A 25,177-nucleotide genomic window follows, 5' to 3' on the forward strand; every position below is an offset into this window, starting at 1 on the left:
TGCCCGAGACCGTGATGCATGACAAGGAAAAGCGTGAATGTCATTGGCAGCTAACGTTCACAAACAGGCGTGCCTATTCCTTCTTGTGCACGTACAAAGTCAACCCCCTTTTACACCAAGGACAATCTGAGCCACTCTTTGAAATCTCACAATGGCTACTTCGTGCTTGAGGGCAGCATTGAGACTAAAACTACTGACTGGCAATCTGCCTGACATCTACATTCCCAATATCTTTGCAATGAAAGAGTTTCCCTTTTCAAGGGGCTAAGTCATAAAGACCTCGTACACCTATACAAATTTAAAAGTCAATCAACACCGAAAAAATTAATCGCTCAAAAATTTGTACAGAGAATCTGCCAACTGAGTCAAAAGAGATGTAAAATGAAAGACAGTCAGGTAGGGAAATGATGTCAAACATAGACTTCACGCCTGAGATTATCTGACCAATTGATCCCATCGTGAGTAATCTACACACATCAAAATCTATTAAACACCACCCTTGATCATTTACACTGGAAACTATTATCACCTCGTTAGCAATGACTTTCCTATCACTTTCAAATATTCTAATGACACGTAACAACCTAGCGACGTATTTGACAAAACATTCTAACACAAAAGTGTAAGCGTAAATGTCAAGTTTATAGAAAATTGAGTAGTCTCCAAACTCTCCATTATCAAGTCAACGATGCATCATTAACGTTATCGTAAATAAGTAAACAGTATCAGACGCATTAACTTTGATAAAATACAAGTCACTTCGGAATTCGCCGCTACAAATTTTGCGACTTGAAGGTCAAAGCCAATTCTTTTCACAACAAAACCTCATTAATACTGATAGTACAAGGCAGTAAGACTATTTTCTTTTCGTTTCAATGAAATTGTTTTCATTACTATTTTCTTTTCGTTTCAATGAAATTATTTACATTCAGAGGTACGGTGAAGGCAGAAGTAAATATCAGATGATGATAAGCCGTGTCGACGTCCGCTTTACATCCTGCATAATAACATTCACACCTACGCAACGCGTAAATTTAAAGGCTGGAGAGTCTGCATATTATTCAGTAGACAGCCGAATGTCAAAGCAATTCTCAACAGAAGAGAAGATTTTGACTACAGTGATGGGTTCTCTAGAGCATTGACGTTGATTTCTATAACATAGTTCATCACAATATAGAATCTCACCACAGATCACGTTTGACTATATAGCCTATTGTTACTTCTGAAAAAACCTACAAGTCTGTGAAAAAAATGAACTTCATAAGATTTAACCACAAAATCTCTCCGACAGCGAACAAAGGGACTTTTTCAATCTGACTCGTAGTCAAAAGTAAGCATTTTAACCATATATAACGAGGTGTTCTATAGGGCACTGGCATCGATCCGTGTCTTTTGTCCTTGCTTTCGTCAAGTTGGCTCATCAACTAGATCGTTGGACCGGTATCTTTTCTTTTCAAACAAATTCGTCTTTGACGGAGAGTGAACTTAGGCCTTGAAGGCTGAAGATTACAATTAATGATGCTAATTGAGTCGACCGTTTGAATGACGATGATCGGAAAGGGTCCAACGTCAAGGAAACATATGCTATCATATATAACCCGGCAACAAAGTCATCACCAAGATCATCATCACCCTTATTGTCAGGACCAAGACGACAATCGTGATTATTATTATTATTATTATTATTATTATTATTATTATTATTATTGCTGTTGGTTGTTGTTGTTGTTGTTATTTCTGATAATTGCTTTAGATTTAACATCGAGTTACTGGTATGACAAAAGGTTTGTCTCTTCGTGCTCTGCACTGTGTCCTCCTATTCTTCAAATTCTGCCATCATTTACGTGGATAATATTAGTATTTTTGTTCAAAAGTGCGGAACGATGAGGCGTTCAGTGAAAATCTCACAAATACGAAAACAACGACAAATAATCGACAAAGCAAAGATACAAATATGAATTAAATCTGAAGCTTGGTAGGTAGAATTTTAACACAACTCTCAGTTTTATAGTAATCATGTTTTGTTGTAAAATTTAGACTTAATACGTGAATTACATGTCAGCTGACTAGGTTCACTCTTCCTTGTGAACTTTTCACACGGGTCTGTGACATAATTGTACACTTTGTTTTTCTTTACCATCTTGCTTTTTTTGAGTGAGAGAGAGAGAGAGTATGATTGAGAATTTGACGATTGTCATTCAAGAGATGAAAAGGAAAGACACACGATCATTGACGGAGTGTAAGGCAATCGGTCAATGTGATATGTGTGGCAATTCTCCTACTTCTACATACATTATCGAACTGTCGTTTTTATCTAAGAATTTGTACGTCGAAAAAGCTACAAAATTCCATTTCTCATACGAGGAATCTAAAAATATTTGTCAAACTTGTAAATCGGTTTTTGAAATCGTCGCGAGAAACCGTGTAACGCTTTCCTTCAAAAATTTCGAATATTGAATATTTATATTGCCGTTGGATTAAATGGATCGTAAGAACAATTAATATTTCTCATCATTGCACACACTTAGCGCCAAAATCCAGGCGAAAGCGGCATATTTACAGATGCGAAATTTAAGCACAGGAATTCAACATTTTATATTTAAATTATGAATTAAATTGAATTGAATTTACCGTGTAGCAAAAATTTTGACGGCGACCTACCACTTCAGTGCTTGATCGTTCATTTACGTGCGTGTAAATTTTAATTGTTATCGTGAAGTCCGTCAGAGTTTGATCGATGTTAAAGGAGGGGTCATCTGAGCATCGTCGGTCGTTGGCAGTAAATCGGCGTGTTTATCGCTTGCGGGTAGCTGGGTTTACCTGGACTTCCTCCGCGTCGTTTCTCGTCATGCTGTGCGCCATTGTGGAATCACCAATCGTCGAGGTACGTTTCGGACAAAATATCAGCCTCACGCCCTTCTGAAATTGCCTGTACTTCAGGGCGTATATGAAGGGATTGATTGAAGTGTTGAGAAACCCCCACAAGACGGTGAAGTGATAGAAGAAGCTTCTGAAATCGATTTCAGCACCCAAGTTTTGAGCCAGAAAGACAAACTGGTTCGGCCCCCAGCAGATGGCGTACGCAAGGAACACCATGAAGAGCATCTTCAAGACGTTCTTGCGAGCACGTAGCATGGAACCCTCTTGGCTGTTTTCCGTGTTCTCTCCGGGAACAGGGAGATCGGATTTTCTCTTCAAGACCATAAAGATGTGGATGTAGGCGAACGACATCGAAATCAGCGGGATGAAGTATTGGATCAGGATGTTCACTATGCCAACGAAGGTACGGTAGCTGGCAGACGGCCAGATCTTCTTCAGGACGCAGTGACCGCCATCGAAAAACTGGACGTATACTTTGAAACTCTTGAAGATAAACGAGATCACCCAGACCAGAAGAAGGGTAACTTTCACCTTGCACTCGGAGAACATATTGGCGTAGTGCAGCGGGTACACGATGGCGCAATAGCGCTCACAAGTGACCACTACCAGGTTCAGGGTGGACGCCAAGAAGAGCGACCACAGCAAGTAGGCTGACTTCCAAACTCGGCAGATTATCTCACCGAAGGCGTTGTCGAAGGTGTGGCTGAACTGTGGCCCGAGGTACGTACCAACCATGATGACGGCGGTTGTGAAGTCTATCACAGCTTGGTGCACTATCAGGTAGTTGGTCAGGGTCCGTAACTGACGAATCTTCAGGAATACCAGGCAAACCAGTGCGTTTCCAAACAAGCCTACGATGCCGATGAAACCGAGTGAAATATTCATCACGGTGTCTGTGGTGGACGACGATAAGCCATCCGAATCTGTGGCATTCGTGTAGTTGTCGTGATCCATTCTTCGTTTTCAGATAAAGGTTCTCTTGTAAGAGAGACTGGGGAATTTCTGGGAAAAGATGAAAATAACAATACAAACTTTGAGGACCGGCGTAGCTCCCTGTGACATTTAAACTCTGCAGTTATCATATTTCAATAAAGTTTACCCGTCCTTACTAATATTACCAATTATCCTTCGCGGTACATCTTTTAATACTCGTACACGGTACCCATGATATGAATCAATGTGTATTTGACGTTTTCGGGTTTGACTTATATAGAAATTGCCAGGTAGAACACATGGTGAATCTCAGTGTCGCTGATGCGTGGGTGACATCTTCAACAAAAACGACCATTCCGTCTATAATTATATAGACAGTAATTGGAACGTTTTGACGTTCATAATGTTTTCCAGAAATACGGCAGGCTATTAAAACAACTCCGCTAGCTTTCTTGCGTCGATTTACTCTGCACACGATGTTGTGTGCGATCTGTTGGTGACATCATGAGAAAAAAATGCATTTTTGACACACCAACCTTTAATGAATTCGTGACTACAAATGCATGTCGTTGGGAAAAAATCAAAATTACGCAGTTGAATAGGCCTAATCAATTAATCTAATTAGCTAATGAAGTAATTATCCAATGAGTTCAGTTAATCAATGCCCTTGTACATGAAAATAAACAATAAATGCACATTTTCTTGATTTTCAGCAGAAATTTAGGAAAGGTGAAAATGAAAATGAAAACTCTATATAAAGAGTTGTCGTCTGCCGACTGTTATATTATTCAATTTGTTGACACACCAAAATTTCGTTATATACGTGGGTACAAACGCATGTCGTAGACAAAAATAGAATTTTACAATTAGTTAATCAACTCATTCAAATTAGCTAATGAATAAATTATCTAATGAGTTCAGTTTAATTACTGCTCTTGCGCACTGTACATAAACACTACCTGCAGATTTTTTTTATCATCAGCAGAAATTCGAGGATAGGTAACGATGAAACTGTGAAATCTGATTTAAAATGCTGTCGTCTGCCAGCTGTAACATTCTTCATTTCTACGTTGATTTGCATTCTGCTAATCTATAAATTAATCTATGATCTATAAATAGTAATCTATAAATAGTAAATAGTAATCTATAAATTGCAAAAAGTCGCTCATCTAATGATAATCATTTAGACAAAGGAAAATATATTTGTAGATAACATATATTCGTGTAACTCTGCGCGCTCTTTTTAAATAAAAAAATATACTTCCTGAAACAATTTAAGAAAAATATCATAGCTGGATTGTTTCTGTCTTTTTTGCTCATGTCTTCAGATGAGAACTCAATCAACTTTGTTCATAAGGCGATGAATTTTCTATTCCTAGTTTAAAATCGCGCTGCAAAAAAATTACGTATACTGCATTTTATTTATGAGATTGTAGATCCGGCAACTCAGAATTAGTATGTATCCAGCTTGATAGCTCTACCTTCGACTAATACTAATCAGAGACCTATTCAGGACGTATTATGGAAAACGGTTAGTTTCGCCCCTGAAAATATCGGCGCTTTCCGACGACCCAAACGAAAGTAATTTCAACTCCCCTAGTATACGTACAGAGCGATGGCTTTTCGTGCATTTTTAACGTACATAATTTAAATTTTGTGTAAGACGAGCAAAACGCTCAACAGTTTATCGAGTTTAAAAAGGAAATCAATAAATCAATAATAAATAAATCAATAAATAAATAATAATAATAATAATAATAATAATAATAATAATAATAATAATAATATAAGTCGTAAGTAGTCACAACTTTCTATAGTCATCAGCTTTTCATTTGAGCACCTTGTTACTAGGCGGGTGAAAATTGTTTCCTTGCCTTATTAAGTGTGTATTTAAGAGACGAGCTACTAGTATTTTCAACAAGCAAGGTCACATCGCTTTATAGTGGCTGTGTTCAGCCAACGCAGTGCATAGTTCAATACAGCGTTCATTGGCTTTGACTTTGCTCAGTGGAAGGAAGAAGACTGTTTATTCGTTGAATTTGTGGTTAGCGAATGGCAAAGTTTTTTCTACTATCTGAGTGCACATGAATATCCAATCGAGGGTTTTTTATTTGAACACGGCTATTTTTCCCCCAATTTAAAATAATTACAAGGCCTGTCATCCTCTCTGGCAATCAGTAATAATTCTTTCTACGGTTCCTAGCCTGCATCCAGAAAACTCGTGACTGTCATCCACGTAATAGCGTCTCTTATTTTTGGACTGAATTACTAAGGATCGAAAAGCCCATTTTGCTGGTCTTTTTTACTTTGAAGACTACCGTATGAAGACACTTTCTTCTACTATTGATGACTCGGTCCCTGAAGGCTGTAAACAGCCAGAAGACTGTCTGTAGATGGCCTTGACAGTTTATACAAAGTTTTACTCGTTATAAAAAGCTATGTAAAACAATCCTGTTTAAAAATAATTGCCTTGAAATGTTTTAAAACACACACAACGCCGTGAAACGCGTGAAGTCAAATTTCCACAATAAAGCTCAAGATTTTGTATTCTATCCGACCGAGAAATGTTCGATTACCGAAGACCACCACGATAGATATGGAATTGAGCAGCCATTGTTAATTTGTATCATCATGCAACAACTCCCCTCTCCCTCACACACACACACACAACAAACAGCGCGAAATCGGAATCCTCTTTCGTGCAGAGTTTGACGTCTTAAGTGTAACCTCGGGATTTCGAAGGTATGCATTCCGGCAAGTGTCATCCATCGTTTCTTAGATGATCTCGCGAAAACGACAAACCTTAAAAGTCACATCAAGCAGGGCTACACACGTTACTGTCAGTCCACACGAAGAACGGAGGTCAGTTTTCATGTCAACAAGTGAACACATTGCCTGTGGTATCCTCGTAGAATCTAAATATAGGTCGCAAATAAGCCAAATTTATGCTCGATCCCCACTCCTCGAGGTGTCACGAAGTTTACATCCGAAAAAAATACTACATATATATCCTGATATCATTGGTATCCTTTGGCAATACACGGCCTTGGAAAATAAGCAACAAAAATGCGACCTCGACGAGCTTCCAAACATTATTCCTACAAATGAAACCATCGAGACAGTTGTATTCGGTTACCTGACAAACACAGTGCTAGTAACTTCTCTGAATTCGCCTGAGCTGCAAAAGTGTGAAATTAAATATATTATGCACCTTAGGATGATATGTTCATCCGATGCTGACTATTTGAACCTTACTATAAGTACAAGAATCGTGAAGTGTACCTTTCGTGTTTTACCGACCCTCATACAAAACATTCAACTTGAGATAAAACTGTATTTTTTACCTTTAAAATATCACCGGACTTATTCTAATGCGGTCCAACAGCTTCACAACGTGCTGTGTATAAGACATCCAATCTGTAAATGATGATGGAAATTAACTGTTAATATGTGGTAAGCTAGCATACCAGGACAAAATACGATATTCACGGGTAATTTCGAAAACGTGTCTCAAATCTTGTCAAAAAAAATCACAGTCTACACCAATGAGAAGAAAATCCGTGATAACTGTCAGTTGCATCCGCACCTTCCAGCTAGCTGAGTGGTATGACTGATGAACCGCTACTGTACAAGTAAGTCTATGTGGCACGCAAATGTTTCTGTGCTCTTCCAGCTCGGTAACATATGCTAATGTAGCATGGATCACGTGATACCTGACATCGACGACTCGACGACACACCGCACAATCGTTCCAAAGTTATTTATCAACATCATTGGGGCTTCACTACCTGCGTGTCAGCATCAACACGTTGTGTAAGAAAACACCATATCATGGTTAATGGTCACACTGGTGCCTTCTCTATTCAGCTTTCTTAAAAGCATAATTTTCACTGGCTAGGGTAAACATTACAAGAGATTACATAACCTGCATTAATGCATCGATAGAATATTTAATGGTAATGAAATAGACGGAATAAAACCAATGAAATGCTTGGAAATTTGCGGGTTTATCTTTGTCAGCGAAATACTGCAGATCTAAAAACCCAATCGTGTTAACTTAGACGACATTTGATTTCACGAAAGCCTTTTACACGAAAAAGGGCTTCTGATAACGTACATATATAAGGTTTACCCTTAGGGGTCGAATTTTAAGATTTATTCAAACCACGTTTTCGATGGAAATGTAACGCTTAGTTCGAAATTTAGAAACGACCCCGGGAATTTGCTTTTCTGAAGCTAAATCGCCATAAAAGATAATAGAACCACTAGATGTATATTTCTTAATTAGAACGTCTAAGCGAAGTGTGAGCGTTTACCAGCGCGGCACGGGGCCTTAAATGTAAAACGTAACATCAAAGAAGGGGAGCGATAGACAAACATATTTCAGAGATAGACAAATTTAGAAGACACGTGTAGAGACACACTGAGCTCGATCAGACACAAGGACGGAAGAGACAGGCAAACAAAGAGGTAGGTTGGTGTACGATAATAAGTCTATCTCGGCATACATCCGCCGTTTTCATTCTCATGCTGATTATTACGAATGAAGTCGGTCCGTATGTGCTGGAGACACACACTGCCCCGAGTCTTCAGTCTTCAATATACAAAGGTACCTCTGCCCTGGCTGACATCGATGCAGTCGCATGGAGATAATGGGAACACGAGCAAAATGTAATGAAGGTTAGATTTGGGTTTCGTTCGCGTAAACTGTTTCTAATTGTATGCCGTCTGACGGTCATTGATCGGAGCATTGTCATCTCATGATTGTGATTTTTAATAAATATTTGTTTAACGACGGCATATTGATCCCATATCTGTTATGTACACACTGTATTATTTCTCAGATGTCTTTTCCAACTACAAGTTCGTGAAGACGTAAGCTGTTCATTATTGTTTTGTACACACAGATACCATATCTATAGACTTTGCGCATGCCAAATTGGCGATCAACCATTGACCGTTGTTGGTTAGTGTCCGCTCCTGATGACGGTATCCTTTTAGAATACTTCGCCTTTATTAGTGTAATGCAGGCTAAGGTATGACGTAGTTCCTTCTAGACGTTAGTACAATACTGCCTTGCGTGTATGTACTGTACAGCCTCTGCTCAAATGGCTCTTACACTACAAAAATAGTCCTCAATGCAAAAAATGTTGACCGCAGCCAGTTATATAAATCGACCTGAGTGATCTTCTCTTGTGTTTGCATTAAATTTCCAAGAAGTGAATTCCTTGATGTGTTATTCCAAATAAATCCTTTGTACTGGAAAAAAAATCATACATGGGGTGTCCACAGATCATATGCAGCTGCTGTGGTTTATCCAACTCCCGTCAGCCGCATTCGATCGTAAGTTCGATACAGTGTCAACAACCCGTCATCCACTAATTATAGGATATTTCATGCTAATTTGACATTATTAGTTTAAAATAATGACAGTCGTGATGTCCTTGACGTGGACTCATGTAACGACATTTATCAAAACCCCAAACAGGAGATAAAACGATACACGAGTTTGATATCTCTCCCTTTTCTCTCTGTAATGTTACAGGTCACCAATTGCTCTACCCAAAGTGCGCAGTGGTCGTTTATAACTATTTTTTCAGAGGCGTTTAGCTACGTTCTTCCTCGCGCAGGAAAACATGTTGTCAACTTCTAACGCCACCAGCAAATGCTTGTTCTTCTGTCACAGTGTTGTAATTGACAGTGAAGCTTGGTTTTGCAAGGTCATGTATACTGACCTTGGAAGGCCCTACTTTCGATACCATACGTCTGCACCCCTTTCTGCCTACTATCTATCTCACCCCCCGCCCTCGTGTATCATTGCTACCTAGCTATTTCTCACAGTGTGCTTAAGGTACATGTAATTCTGTCAGAAGTTGAGGACTGTACAAGGTACCACAAACACATGCAAACCATCGACCAGAAATTTTAATCCAAATCCGTGTCCTTGGAAACTCTATGTGATTAATATGACTGGGAAGTGAGCACAAAGCCTATAGGTAGAACGCGCCTCGGGGACAGAACTTCGGGCTTTCAGATTTATCAATTCTCTTCTATCTACCACTTTGGGGAGGCTCTTTTTAAAGCTCTTGGTGTAAGAAAAGTTTTCACCGTCTTAGTTGTTTTTTTTAATCGAAAATTTTATTTTTCACCGTAGAGTTAACACAGGGATGGCGGCCATTTTGAATTTCAAATATCGGGAAATCATGGATAATTTGTCTCTCTAGTAACCAAATTTTGCACGGTCACGCCTAATTTTTTATTGTTGTTTTGATAAGAGAATGGTGGAAAAGTTTCATTTGGGAAAGTTGTAGCAAAAGTTGAATTCCTTCACTTTGGGGGCGCATACCACCTTAAGCATCATATTTGGAGAAGTAACGTCTCAAATTATCCCATCAATAAGCTTAACATTTAAAACATATCACGCAAACGCTTAATCACATAGCATACATGTATAATACTGAAACGCTAAGTTAGTCAGACTACCCACATAAACGATCAATCGATAATAAGAATTACGTCATCATTCTTAATACCGCGCCTGATAAAAACAAATATTTTTTTTTCAAAATGACTTCTTTAATATCGATTTCTTTAGATTTCAAATGCAGAAAGTCGTACAAACACTTCTTTGCTGCAAGTGCTAGGATAAACGACAACGGCAATTTTCAGCCACGCTCCTTCGGGAAACCCGATGTGACTTATGTAACGCCCAGTGGAGAATCAGACCTATTATGTAGATGACCTAGTCTAATTACTTTCTGATTAACACGTTCATGAATTGTGATTAACACAATTGGAACTTATTTGGGATAATTGGATTTTTCATATTTTTCAAATTTCTTAAAATGTTAAGTGCTCTATAGCTGAATGTTGCAATATTACAAATTAATCATAAAAACAAGCGTGTAACTTTAAAAAAAGAAAAACAGATGAGCTTACATTTGCAGATTAAACAGGCATTACTTCACCATCCAATAAGTAGTTCCAATCGTGTTGATGTTCCACGTTTTTAACAACCAATTGAAGAGGCGCTTCCTTTCTTTTGTGCAAGGCTGATCCTGAAATTATGCGCTGTTATGTGAAATCGATAAAAAAGGGGCGGGTGTTCTTCGCAAGTCCTCTTGTAATCTGAGCTAGGGAGTACGGACGCGCAATTTACTAAAGGGAGCGTATGGTGTGACATGGTCCAAGGTTTGTTGGCGCTACTTTCTGTGATACCTACTATGCCAGAACGATAACACACCGTCTGAGCACGTATGCTCAAAATGCGAAATTTACGAATTCTGGTGGTTGCGCTTTGAAACCAACCTATTTTCGTTTGGATATTTAAACGTTTTCAAGCTCGTACTCTCAAAAGTTCAATGATCTGTAATCTATACCCGTAAATAACGCAATGAAAGTATATATTATTTAAAAGTAATGTACAGCAATTACTGTAAGGCCGGATAATTTGCAAAGGTCTTGCTATTGATCCCCACTTTTTAATACGCTCTCACCAATGCTGTTGATTTCACAGGCAAAGCAGACCGAGTCGACCCAATTGTTCCGTAATGTCAAATATATATTTTTTCTATCTTTCAAGTCCGTAACCAAGGATGCCAGTAAAGCAAAGGTAACCTATCATGACTTACTTACATGTAATTTAAGAATGATACTGTATCATGCTTTACATATTTGGAAAAATGGAGAATCAAAGAGAGGAGCTTAAACACTTTTCTCTAGATTTATTGATTGGTTGAGGTTCCGTAAGATTTTGGCTACTGTTTTTATCCGGTGAAGAAAGAAAAAATATTTTCACTCGACCTACTTGCCGTTGATTGTGCATGTTAGCTTGAGCAGTTCGTGTCCTCTCCTAATTAAGAGATGTATTATGTGCACTCACAGTATCGTTTTGACCCGTTGACCCTTTGTTGCTCGAGCGTGGAGCCCGAAGTTGATCGTACCTAATGTCAGAGGTCAGAGGTCAGAGCTAGCTGCGATCGCGCTAAGTTTTCTGCCCGACTTTCTACACCGTGTGTACTCCTTCAGAAGCTTCTGCTGTATACGGTAAACTTGCCGAATCAGGTCCACAATTACAATAGATCAGCAATCAACGGTAAATATACCTCTTTACAGTGATCCCATGATAAATTTGTGGAACCAGAGCTTCATTTTTAACTTTCCTGGTGGCAGAGCTGTGTGCTACCGGCGTTGAGGCCATACAACGCCGGTAACACAATGCCCTGCGACGCAGAGCCCGCTGCCCGGACTTGTATTTCATGTTTGCATGCACGGCAGTTGTATTTCTTCTAGTGTTAATAAACTTCGCCATTGAACATATACTTTTGTGCCGTGGACTGTTTGTCCCTCCCTGCCTGTCGTTGTTGATCATTTCGAATATATTGCCATGGGGCTGTGTATGGCTTATAAATATGATGATGCATGGAGGTAGAAACTTCTTCCGCCATCGCCACGGTGAACGTACGTTGATGCTCCCATGGTAGCTCTGCATGGCAGGGCTGTGTGTTACCGGCGGCGTTATACGGCCTCCCATGGCTTCCGCAACTGACGTAGGTTGCTAAAACTATAACTTATATCATTCCCCCTCCTCTCAGTCTTTCGCTAGAGGTTGGGAGCATCCGGACTTATGGAAGGAAACCAATTGAAGAGGAATTTTTGCCAGACTTACGAAACCAGCTAGGAGGATAAAATTTGCCTAGATAAAATTTGCTTAATGTGCATTATTTTGCACCCAAACTTTAGTGCGTTTGTGTAGTCAAGCTTGTAGGCTGATTTTCAGGTTGTTTTCATTTTGCTCGTTTTTTGGCAAACTATTTCCTCAAAAACCCTAGTTTGCACGAGGGTTTTGTTTCGGTTTTGTTTTTATTTTAGCAGCGTTATTATATTTTGTGCACAGTGCAATGAAAGCATTTGTTCTTAGGTTAATATCAAAGACACATGTCAGCAGCATATCACTCATAGTTACTCAACAGGACTGTCCATGCAGCTCTATAAAGTACTACAAAAACAAGACGGAAGAACATTTATTTACTACAAGAGTATTTATTTGAAAATTTTAATACTTATATTGTTATACACGTTCATGGTGTTGAGAAATATAATAAAGATACTGCAATATGACTTTATAGTAGTGTTTTTTTTCCTCTTCTGTCATGAAAAGCAATACAGAATTACTGGAATAACAATACTGACTAAATTCAAGGTTATCTCTTGTAGAAATACCAAACTGGAGACCTTCAATATGCATCATCAGAGTCACCAAATTGACTAATCACAGGGCCAAGTTGCATACCCATGTGACCCCATACATGCACCATGTCAAAAACAAAAACTTATTATAAATGCTTGGCAACCCTAACCTCAAAATTCTTTGTCTCTTTGGCTCTCTAGAACACAATTGTTATTGTACTCAACAATATCTGATATATGCCACATTAATTTTGAAGTTGGATCAAAATCCTAAATATTTATAATGGTGTATTTCCCTTATTATCACTTAACATCGAACCCAGCCTAAGTTTGAAACTATCTAAAGTGACTGTTGATTTAATTCGTATACTGTCACTTGACGTAGCCGGCCCTGCGTACGACGCTGTATGTTCCTGGCGTTACACGGATGCGAGGCCGTATAGCGCCGGGAACACACACCATCGTACGCAGGGCTACCACTTGACGCAGCTGAACACTGGGATGAAACTGTGGACAATTGAAGGCTGTATTTTTTTCACTAAAAGAATTCCTTCGCGGGCTGTTCTAAAAGTCGCCATGCATAAGATCGTTATATTCTTGGTACGTATACAAAGCTAAAACGTCGGAATTTCCCAAAATAGAAGTAGGCCGCTATGCATGTAAGGAAATGTCGAGTGTCCCCGATGTCCCCCAACGGCCATAAAATGCTGGCCTTTGTGTACACAAATTGTTCATCGACAGTGTTGTTCACGTGGGATGCAAAAATTGGCCAAAAAAGACACTGTACGATGGATTTGAATATAGCTGAATGAAATCATGGATATTCTGACAGAAACATCATGACGGAAACCCTGAGAGGACCGCTGAAAGTATTGCATAAAATTTACCGGAAATCCGAACTTTCCACCCTCGCTGGTAGCCATGACGTTAACTGAAAGTCCAAGCTGTTTCTGCTTCCGAGCTTGAACCGAATATGACTCTCCATCGCCTTTACACAAGAGCCGAAAGCACCCGGTGTGGGACGCTTGCCCTGAGAAAAATCCATTTTCGTGTTCAACGGGTCGCTTACGCAAATATGAAATGCGCAGTGTTGAAAAATACATATGTAAATTAAGAGAGAACACGAACTGTTGGGTAAAATACACAGTCGATGAAATTTTGTATGAATTCTTTTGGTTGTCAGGGATAGGATAGATTTGTGCGTGTATGAGTTTGTTTCCCTGTTTCACGAAGTGTGTCGGATAACTGGAAATCTGCGACACAGATTCAGGAAACTGTAATGCGTTCATGAATTCGAGCACTCAGGATTTGGGTCGAGACAATGCCTACCTACATGGCGCAATTATCACGTGTTTTACCGAATCTGAATATTTCACTTGATCACCAAACTCCGAGAAAGTGGAGTTAAGCGAAATACCAGCACGGTATCGACAACATGGTCTAACTCGTTTGTATATTTAAAAATTCACCCAGTAACTTACCTTTCCCATATAGGTGTTCTGTGTACTACCGCCACGTTCTATTGTATTTCAACCATTTGTAATATTGAGCTACTTTTATCATTTTAATTTATTCATGGCGTGGGTGTGAAACGAAAGAATTGTAGCACGGGCAGGTGATAATTGTAATTTTGTATCTTTTCTACCGACATTAGAAAAGATACATAATTATAATTAGACGCTCACTCAGGCAGAGACACACTCACAGGCAGTGGCTTGGCCGTGAGGCATAGCTATGATTCCGTATTCAATAAACAAGTTCAAGTTCCATATCGTCAATCGTCGTCAGTTCCAGCTTTTCCCTATGTTAAGACCTATTAATCGTTTATTTATGGTTTGTTTCTTGTTTGTCTGTTTAACTTAATTGTTTGTGCTACCCTCCTACAATACTAATCGTATTTCCAGTTGTTACATTGTAAAACCGCAGTTTCCCGGCCCGTCTCTGGCAATTACGTGGTTTCGAGCTCAACCTCTGAATAAACATAGAACTAAACTTTTAATAAATACATTAAGACAATCTCATTAATCCTTTGAAAATATATGCTATGACGTATTCGTGACAGAATTTTTCTGAGAACAATCAATACCTCCTGCATACATAATGAATTTCCTTGTCTAGCCCGATTCCTTCTCCTAGAATGCTCTTCCCTCAGAAACCTAACGAAGACAAGACCAAAGAAAATGGACCAACACTGAACAGTTTTAAAAATCAATGTAATCCTAGGGGGTCCGGTTGGTTCATAAAGCTATTGGAGGGCCTCTTAAGAAATCCCAACCCTTTACATAATATATATATATATATATATATATATTATATATATATATATATATATATATATATATATATATATATATTCAAAAGTAGTTAAAGTTATATATATATATATATATATATATATATATATATATATATATATATATATATATCTATATATAAACTAATTTAAAATTACTTCAAGTACGAAGTAATGATATGTACTTAAGTTTCTTGCATCCTGCAATCATCAGACAAAAGAAAACTTCTTCTGTCTGATGATTGCAGGATGCATGAAACTTAAGTAACAGATATCATTACTTTGTACTTGAACTAAATTTGTGCAATTATTTATGACACTCTGCCTTAGCATCGAGCATTAATCTCTATTACTTGAGTTTCATGCATCCAGCAATCTTCAGGCAGAAATGAAAGGATTCTTAGTTCTACATTCTCATTTACATGATTGGGACGTACCATTCTATTTCTAGGTGGTGTTGAAATTTGATAAATGATATTTGTTATCTGTGCTGTCCCCTCGTTGATACCTTGGCCTTTTAAACGACACCTTTGACTTGACAGTTACCCTTCAAGGGGCATGCGGACTCGTCCCGGCAATTACAATCAGCTTTTCGATCACCACGCTGATCTCCGGTGATTACCTTCGTATTAGGTTATTTGATTATTCTAACCATATTTTTTTACAGCTGTATGAAAAATATGGCTAGTATAATCAAATCGCATTGGTCTAACCATTTGTCGTGGTGGGTTGGATGGAAATTTGACAAGTAAGATTTTTCCGTGTCCAACTCAGAACGCTTGTTTTAGGACTTATTCGCATTGATAATGAATTGTTTCTTTGTTAGAAAAATTTAAAGATTGCATTTCTTTGACACATTTGAGTAAGTACTTGGTGTCGATAGGACTGACCCTGATATCTTACATGGTTTGTCCTTCGTGCTGTTAGCATATGCCTTGCGTCGCAAAGATTGGACATGATTTTCATAGCGTGTCTTAAATGTGTTGTCAGTTAGGCCGATACATACATACATATATGTATGTATATGTATATATATATAATATTATATATATATATATATATATATATATATATATATATATATGTATAGTATATATATATATATATATATATATATATATAATATGTATATATATTATATATATAATATATATATATATATATATATATATATATATATATATACACACACATATAATATATTTATATATAATCCCATGGTATTTTTCTCTGTTTGACGTCATCGTATACGAGTGTTTTCGCGGAGCCGTACAACTTCGAGCCGAAGGCGAGAAGTTGTGCGGCTCCGCGAAAAACACGAGTATACGATGACGTCAAACAGAGAAAAATTCCATGGGATTATATATTTATCACATGAACAGTCTTCTTATTTTTCTTTGATGTGGATGGATCAAAATTATTGTAACAAATTGCATGGTTTTTATCGCGATTTTGTGTTTTTCCTTACGCGGATTACTTTCATTTATTGGGTAAAGCGGCCCGTCACCCAGGAGATGTGCGAACGTTCACAGGCATACTTTCATTCATAAATCCGATTAAGCTGAACTTTTGATACATGAAATGGTATCTCCACCAATCAGACATACGGATTCGGTCACGTGCGCATGTCAATCATTGTCTCGCGCTGGACCGATGCCAAGGCAAGTCTACCATCTGCGGACATGACTTTCACCGCGCTAGCGACGGATAACCTTAGTATTTTGAGTTATTCAGAATATTTACATTTATATTTATGAAACTAATGCAACGACACGATCGAAACAGTAGTTACCATTCTTAGAGATGCTGTGGATATTAAAATATCACAATTTTACGACCTTGGCGAGCCCGAAAGTTTCAGATTGATGACACACACAATGTACGCTTGTAAGTTGTAAAGCTAATAGTGGGCACTGCCGTCACCGGTCTACGCCAGTGGCCATCTCGGTCGTCAATTTTTCGTCTTACGGACTTTGATATTTGCTGTGACACATATATCGCCCGTAGTTACCTCCCAGTTTTGTTACTTGACGGGAACTCTGTTCTGTTTTGAGTGTTGTCCGAGTCAACTTTCGAAATACATCGGATTCTACGGCGCTGCACTGTAGGTCAACAGCTTATGTTTTCACTATTAGCCTAAGTTACGCTGCAGGTTTGATTCCGATCGAGAAACCACGGAATAATTTGTGTGATGAAGGAAATTTATCGTTGTTCGTAAAATGACTTTATGCTTGTGCCTTCTATGTCGCTTTCCCGAAGATTATACGGTACTCATTTATTAAGTTGAACTTTCGTTGAGGTGTATATTTCGGGTTTATCGCCAACCTCGATCGCCCGGTACGACGTCGCTTGGCGATCGTCAGGTACGACGACGTCCACTTTGAGCCTTACGACTGGAACCTTGACGTTACTAAGCCATTATAACGACCGACGGTATCCTCATTCGATTCTTTGGAATAGCTAAAGCTTTAGCGACTCGAAATATCGTTGGACATGCCTTCTATATTTCCATATCTTGATTTCACCATTTTGTCAAAATGTCATGAGAGCACGGCATCGATAACCACAAATCAGTCTGTGTCGCAACGTGCATGTACGAACGTCAACGGTACCATTGCAGAAAAAAAGTTCCGGTTGATGACGTACAACAGCGGTAATATGGATTTCTTATCTGTGCTGGTGTACGTCACACAGGTGGAGATACGGGCCAGTTCATGTGATAAATATATATATATATATATATATATATATATATATAATGTACGCATTTTGTGAATTATGCAAACCAACTTTCTCTTTCACTTGTCTGTATTTCAGAAAGCACATTTATAACAGAAATTTTGACGGCGGAGTGCAGTTAATCAGTGATTCGGTTAATAAGTTAAGCGAAAAGTTAGAGTGTAACATATATCACAACAGAGATCCTGCTTTTTTGAAATCTCTCAAAGCTGTTTTCGAAATGTCTTTGGGCGCATTTGGCACAAAATATCAGAATTTAAATGCGGAACACAATCGGATTTCTACCCGCTTCGGTGTCTGCCCCATCCAAGGCAAGAATCAGTGTTTCATCATTCTTTCATGAGCGCATTTACTGTGCAAAGCGTAAAAAAGTGTAATTTTGCAAAACATCTCTTGACATACATCAGCTTACTCTTCGCCTTAACTATAATCGAATGACATGAGATTCTAACAAAAAGTGGAGTTTTCTAGAGACATTCTTATATTATCAGTCTATCGCCATTGTTACTGAAGGGCGCCCCATTCGAAAGTTCTATGGTTAAGCAATTCAAAGTTGTTATCATTGATCAATATACGAGTCGAGGCGTACGATTATTGTACGAACGTAATACGGATGATACAGTTTTACACAATTGAAAAAGTGCAAAGCGTCTGCTGAAAGAAATTATTATTTACAGACCAACCGAGGAAAGGAAAAAAGTTACGTGTTTCCAGGTGACCTGATATACGCTTATTTCAAACCTCAGAACCTGAATGATTTTCCCCGGCATGTGATCAAGGAGGAAGGAATTGTCATGCTTTGAAACACTTCTTTCCTGTCCCTAAAAACCCGAAAAACATAATAATATAAATTGTGTACTCCAATCCGGCTTATTCAAGAAGATATTTAAAAAAAGCAAGTAGGTTTATTAAGGATCGTAAGTCAGTTCAAATGACCTATAACTTCAAAGCGTTGTTGAACAAAAATGATTTTCAAATTTTCAAGTATGTTTCTCTTGTAAAAAGTGCGCTTACAATGTGTGTCTTTTTTCCCAAAACATTGGCGATTATTTGAAGCCCTAGTGAAAGATACGTTACGAATTATTTTTACGTTTGTCAGGAATGTAAGGTCACTGCATTTTAAAAGTCCACAGAGGAGTAAATGAGGGCATAAGTGAAAGCACAAGAAACTTTCAGCACTGTCGTCCACCGTCCCTTAAAGGCAAATGATCAAATTTTGCTTTGAAAAACCAGTTCATTGTATCGGTAAAAAGTCACTGAACGGGGAAAATCGCGGTCAATATAACCAGACCATAGGTGTTGGAGCGCTGCACTCCCGACCGGTAACCTCCTAACCAGACCATAGGTCTCGACTGTGTTCACATTCGAAAGAAACCCATTCTTTAGTCCTTTTACGATAGTATCTTTAAGGCTCGGGTTTTGCCCTAAGTCGTCCGATATGGATACTTGTCGTTATCATCTTAAGAGCTCAACCGCAGAATAATGAGGTAACCGAATCAACTAAATACAAAGACTCGTAGTCTACCTCACAGACCCCCGAAAGATAATAGGCTCGTTTTCCATTTGCATTGATAAAACCCAAAAGAGTTAGCTATGTCTGGCTTCCTGCACCCTGGAATTCGGGATAAATCGGCATTTAACTCCGATTGACATTTATTAGAGATCAAATTCACGTCATGCAGCTGTGAGCTAACGTCAGTTTCTTTATGGGTACACGAAATATGAGGCTTTCCGAGTGGGGGGAAGAAAGCAGACATGTTTAAAAATGTCCAAGTGCTTTCAGCCAATTTTGTAAAGTAACTCTTATGATTTGTCGTAATTGCTCTTCACGAGTCCTATGTGCGTGACGAGAGAAAAGACAAAGTTTTGGTTCAATCTTTGCGAGATTTCAATAAAAGAATTTGTAGTCTGATTCCATGATAGCAAATTTCTAAATGTCTACATGGCTTGAACCCTTTGGTCTCCTCCATGACAGGAGAGTCATTCAAAAACATCGTGACCAAATTAGATTATTTTTCAGCCTTGAATAAAATGTTATTGTATGGTTCTTTCAGTACGACATGGTTATTCGAGAGTACCAGTTATTATATTACAGACATTGACGCGTTCATTGATGAGGCAATATGCAACCGAAATGGCAGTTTTAAACGGTTGTTGATACTTTGCTCAGGGCGTATTTGAACCATTCTCTTTCAGAATACAAGTCATCTTGCGTCCTTATGAAACACGTTGAGCAAGAGAAGAAAATTACCTCAATTTCGACGGCAATCTGGAATTTAAAGTGAATGTCAAAATCTGAGTACCTCTATGGAAAACAAGACGTTTTCTTCTTTCTTAAAGTTATGTGGCGAGAACTTGCCGGTGAATTTTCTTAACAGCTATCGAAACGTGCTCACAAAAGCTATACACTATCTTAGCAAAATGTAAGATTGTGGCAGCTTGAACATCAGTGCCTAGGGCACATACTACCTGGAGATTTGTGAAGGTAGATGTTACATAGACTACACTATTATTTATCAAATATTGGGGCACTGTCAATTTTGCCCAAGCCCTGCAGTAACCAGTTTACAAGGATCTGGGACATTCGAAATTTGGCCAATAACATACTTTTTAACACACTTTCCTTCTTCGCATGTTTTATCGATGCTGAGGATGGCAAAATCACTCAGAACACTAAGTAAAAATCACTCAGTATACTACGTAAAAAGACCAGAAAGTTGACAGTACAATATAGAAAAAGGTAACGTGCGACATTTTCTCTGAAATAGGACTGAGGTATGTATGATCGTTAAGACTTACTTTTGAGATACACGTATGCGTGATCGCTGTTACCTATACTATTACGCCATTCAAAGCAATAAGTCGGTAATAGTTGTCACTATGGCCACGACTGATGCTTCACTACGAACGGTGTACTTTTTCTAAAGATTTCGTCATACGGATTTACGGATACTTTAGTGAATGCGTTTTTTTGCACAAGTCAGTGTTTCATCTTGTGTTTGTTTGTTTTGTTTTCCTTTTTTCTCTCAATAGTAATGTTATGTGAAACTTATGTTATTAAAAAAAGAAAACAGAGAAGAAATTTATTTTTAATTGTTGAAGTTCAGAATTATGAGAGACAAATACAAATTTGTTGGGCAGGACGTGAACTATCATTTGCATGTACGGACGCGATTCAGTCTATCATAAGGTTATGTCGTCCAATACTAGTCTATACACTTAATCAGCTTATTGGGAGACGTAACAATATAGAGATCACATGAGCGAGAATTGCCCTACATAATTTGTGGTTCCATGTGAACGGCATGATTTATAACAGATATCTGCCCATTGATGCATGCGACAAAGAATTTCTAGCTTGTAGATGTTCAATACCTCCGAGTTGTTTCCTGTACTCTAGTGCTCAAAAATCCGGATTGAATTCTATTCAACCCCAGCGTAGTTATCCTTAGCAATGTTGACAATGATGATGCAAAAATTGACTGAAAAGATGCGTATGAGATTCGTCAAGAGATTTCATAAGATGTGTAACACTGACGAGATCATAGTACATCTTATACCTTAACGGTGTCATACAAAAAGTGGATTTGCCATCAGCTTTCGGCAAATCTTTGATATCAAGTGAATGTGATATACTCATGAGTTTCGAATTTATATTCGATAACGATATTATTGGGTGGCTGTAACCCCTTGACTCATTTTTAGAGTAATCGTAGATAGATTTTTTATATGAATTTAATCAGTAAGGATTTTAATGATTTTCATGGTTTGTAAGGGACAATGAAGGCTTTCATGGCTATAATATTCTTTGAAATGGTGATAATTGTCCGTCGTAAATGCGCCTTAATTTCAATGTTATCGGGTCTCAGTGAATCTCAGCCGTGTGGCGTTTAATGTACTTTGGTAATGCAGGCTACTCAGAGGGAAATATTAAAAATGTGTTTTTGTAAAACGTAAAACTGATCGATTTGACAGGCGTTGATATTTACCGACAACGAGCTTCTGATATTGCTCTGCTCATTTCCTTGTAATTTCTCATAACTGATGAAGTTGGTTTGCAACTGAGCGATATTATATATATATATATATATAATATATATATATATATATATATATATATATATATATATATATATATATATATATATATATATATTATATATATATATATATATATATATATATATATATATATATATATATATATATATATGGGTATGTCTTCTCAGAAAAAAAAAAACAAGGTGACTGATATAACATATAAGGTTCAAATCTGTTCAAGTTGAGAATTTTTCGTAGGATATTTGTCTTTTCTTGACGATGTTTTCTTTCTTTCAAGTTCAGGTCTTAATTTTGACTAGAAAGCATTTCGAACGAGGCGGAATTCTATGTTTTAGTGGAGTGTTTTGTTTTGTGCATTACAATCTCTTCCTATATATGTCGAACCGTTAGTTAATATACTGGCATAGAAAAAAAATGTGTATTCACAGTGAAAATCTCAGAATAGTCTATCTTACCGATCTGATTTAGGATCAACGCAGATGCCATACTGGTCAAGACTTATACATGATCCCATCACACAATAAAACTATTCATTTTTGAGTATCTACATCAAAGTATGTACTTAAGTATAAGACACCATACAACACCGAAGCAAAATACTTCTCGAACATGTACAGTCATCATGACTAAATCATGGACGCGTTTGCTAAAAAGGCTTTCGGGGGAAACATTCAATCTTTAAGCGCAAAATGTGCTTACCTCGTCACTGCGACGTACACAGAAGTGCAGACGACACGTATGATACTTGTTATGCTCACCCCTCTTTATAAGTTGTTGCGCACTAAAATAGGACACGTCAGAGGGTTGAAGGGTAAATCTATTTTCTTTATTATCGCTTTAATTTGTCCTCTGAGATTGTGAAATACACACTTCCGTGATAATTTCCTTTTGAAGGAAACTTACAAAAATAAGCCATTGTTTAAGTCTTCTTTGAGTATTCCGATTGTGCCATGGCGCTAAATATCAAGTAGGTTCTCGTAGCGAAACGATTAAACTATTATATATATATAATATATATATATATATATATATATATATATATATATATATATATATATATATATATATATATATATATATATATATATATATATATATATATATATATACACCCATGGTATTTTTCTCTGTTTGACGTCATCGTATACGAGTGTTTTGCGCGGAGCCGCACAACTTCGATCCGAATACCATGGGGTTATATATTTATCACATGAACAGTCATCTTATTTTTCTTTTGACGTAGATGGATCAAAATTATTGTAACAAATTGCATGAATTTCTTCGCGATTTGTGTTTTACTTACGCACGTTACTTTCATTTCATGAGTAAAGCGGTCCGTCACCCAGGAGATACTTTCATTCATAAATCCCATTAAGCTGAAATTTTGATACATCAGATGGTATCTCCACCAACCAGATGTACGGATTCGGTCACGTCAACGTGTCAATCATTGTCTCGCGCTGTAGCGATGCCAAGGCAAGTCAGCCATCGGCGGACATAGATTTCACCGTGCTGGCGACGGATAGCGATAGTATTCAGAGTTATTTAGAATTTAGTATAGTATTCAGAGTTATTTACAAATAGATTTATGAATAAATGCAACGACACATCGAAACATTAATTTTTCATTCTCAGAGATGCCGTGGCTTTTGAAAATATCACAAAAGTTTACGACCTTGGCGAGCGCGAAAGATTCCGTTGGATGACACACACAGTGTGTACCTCATTGCATGTTTGTGCCCACATACAGCGCTGTTGTCATGTTATCGGTCTCTGCTGGTGTCAACTCGTCAATCCCGATCTCGGTCGTCAATGTTTTCGTCTTACGGACTTTGATGTTTGCAGTGACACATATCTCGCCCATGGATTCATCCTAATTTTGTTACTTGGCGGAAACTCTTTTGAGTGCTGCCTGAGTCAACTTTCGAAGTATATCGGATTCCACAGCGCTGCACTGCAGTGCAGATACAGCTCGACAGCTTATGTCTTGGCTACAGCCTTACGCCGCGCTTCAGGTTTGATTCCAAGCGAGAATTTACGGAATTGTTTGTGTGATGAAGGAAATTTATCGTTGTTAGTCGAATGACTTTATCCTTGCCTCCTATGTCGCTTTCCCGAAGATTACATGTATACTGTACTTATTTATTCAGATGAACTTACGTTGAGATGTAGGTTTGTAGTTTATCGCCAACTGGGATCGCCACATTGAGCCTTACGACTCGACTGGAGCCGCGACGTTACTGAGCCAAAATAAAACGATCGACGGTATCCCCATTCGATTCTCGGGAAAAGCTATAGTTTTAGCGACTCGAAATTTCGTTGGACAAATATGCCTTCTATGTTTCCATGTCTGGATTTATCGGGTCACCTTTTTGTAAAATGTCATGAGAGCTAGCACGGCATCGATCACGACAAATCGGTCTGTGTCGCGACCTGCATGTATGAACGGTACCATGCAGGAAAAAAGTTCCAGTTGATGACGTAGAACAGGGGTAATTCGGATTTCTTATCCGTCCTGTTCTACGTCACACAGGTGGCGATTCGGGCCAGTTCATATGATAAATATATATATGCCAGACAAAAAGATAGCCACATTGGGCTAGTTCTTGGAGCCACAGACAAATATAGACAGTCTATGTTTGTCTGTGATGGAGCGTACGATTCTTTTATTTGTCATGTGATAGATCTACTTCAATACTTGCGATATATTCAAAATTACAGGTTTCTTTTTCATCCGAGGTGTAAAAGCCACGGTGACTTTTGAATTTAAGAAGCCTGACATCTCACGTATATTCATTGCATCTTATCTTCATTATATATTTATTGGGGAAATAATTAATAACTAAGAGAAGTTAGAACTCGGTAATAGTAGAGGGTTGAGAATGAATAATTTGTAAGTTTTAAAAACTATTTTTAGCGATAACAATTCTAATTGCCAATTTATTTATCTTCACCGACAGACGATCAACATACGTTCCTTTTAAATTTTGCTTTTTTAAGTTTCAATTTTTTTCTGAGCTTTTAGCTCTTCGAGCCCAACTATGCAGTTTGTTCCCATGTCAAACTTATAAGCTGAAATAG

General features: G+C 38.0%; 1 protein-coding gene across 4 annotated transcripts; it reads right to left on the reverse strand.

Moving 5' to 3' along the window:
* Window positions 1-2,477: 2,477 nt before the first annotated feature.
* On the reverse strand, window positions 2,478-22,833 carry LOC139131458 (histamine H2 receptor-like). 4 transcript variants are annotated; one of them, XM_070697508.1, is made up of 3 exons: window positions 22,796-22,833; window positions 7,158-7,230; window positions 2,478-3,882 (listed from the first exon to the last, which is right to left on the reverse strand). In XM_070697508.1, exon 3 carries the CDS (start codon window positions 3,832-3,834, stop codon window positions 2,794-2,796), a length of 1,041 nt encoding a protein of 346 aa, XP_070553609.1. In that variant the 5' UTR covers window positions 3,835-3,882; window positions 7,158-7,230; window positions 22,796-22,833; the 3' UTR covers window positions 2,478-2,793. The 4 variants fall into 4 exon arrangements, with proteins under 4 accessions (XP_070553609.1, XP_070553611.1, XP_070553610.1 ...); XM_070697510.1 differs by lacking the exon at window positions 22,796-22,833 and adding an exon at window positions 14,484-14,519; XM_070697509.1 differs by lacking the exon at window positions 22,796-22,833 and adding an exon at window positions 10,753-10,897.
* Between the last annotated feature and the right edge of the window lie 2,344 nt (window positions 22,834-25,177).

The sequence above is a fragment of the Ptychodera flava genome, chromosome 4 (assembly GCF_041260155.1).
Source record: "Ptychodera flava strain L36383 chromosome 4, AS_Pfla_20210202, whole genome shotgun sequence".
NCBI classification, from domain to species: domain Eukaryota; kingdom Metazoa; phylum Hemichordata; class Enteropneusta; family Ptychoderidae; genus Ptychodera; species Ptychodera flava.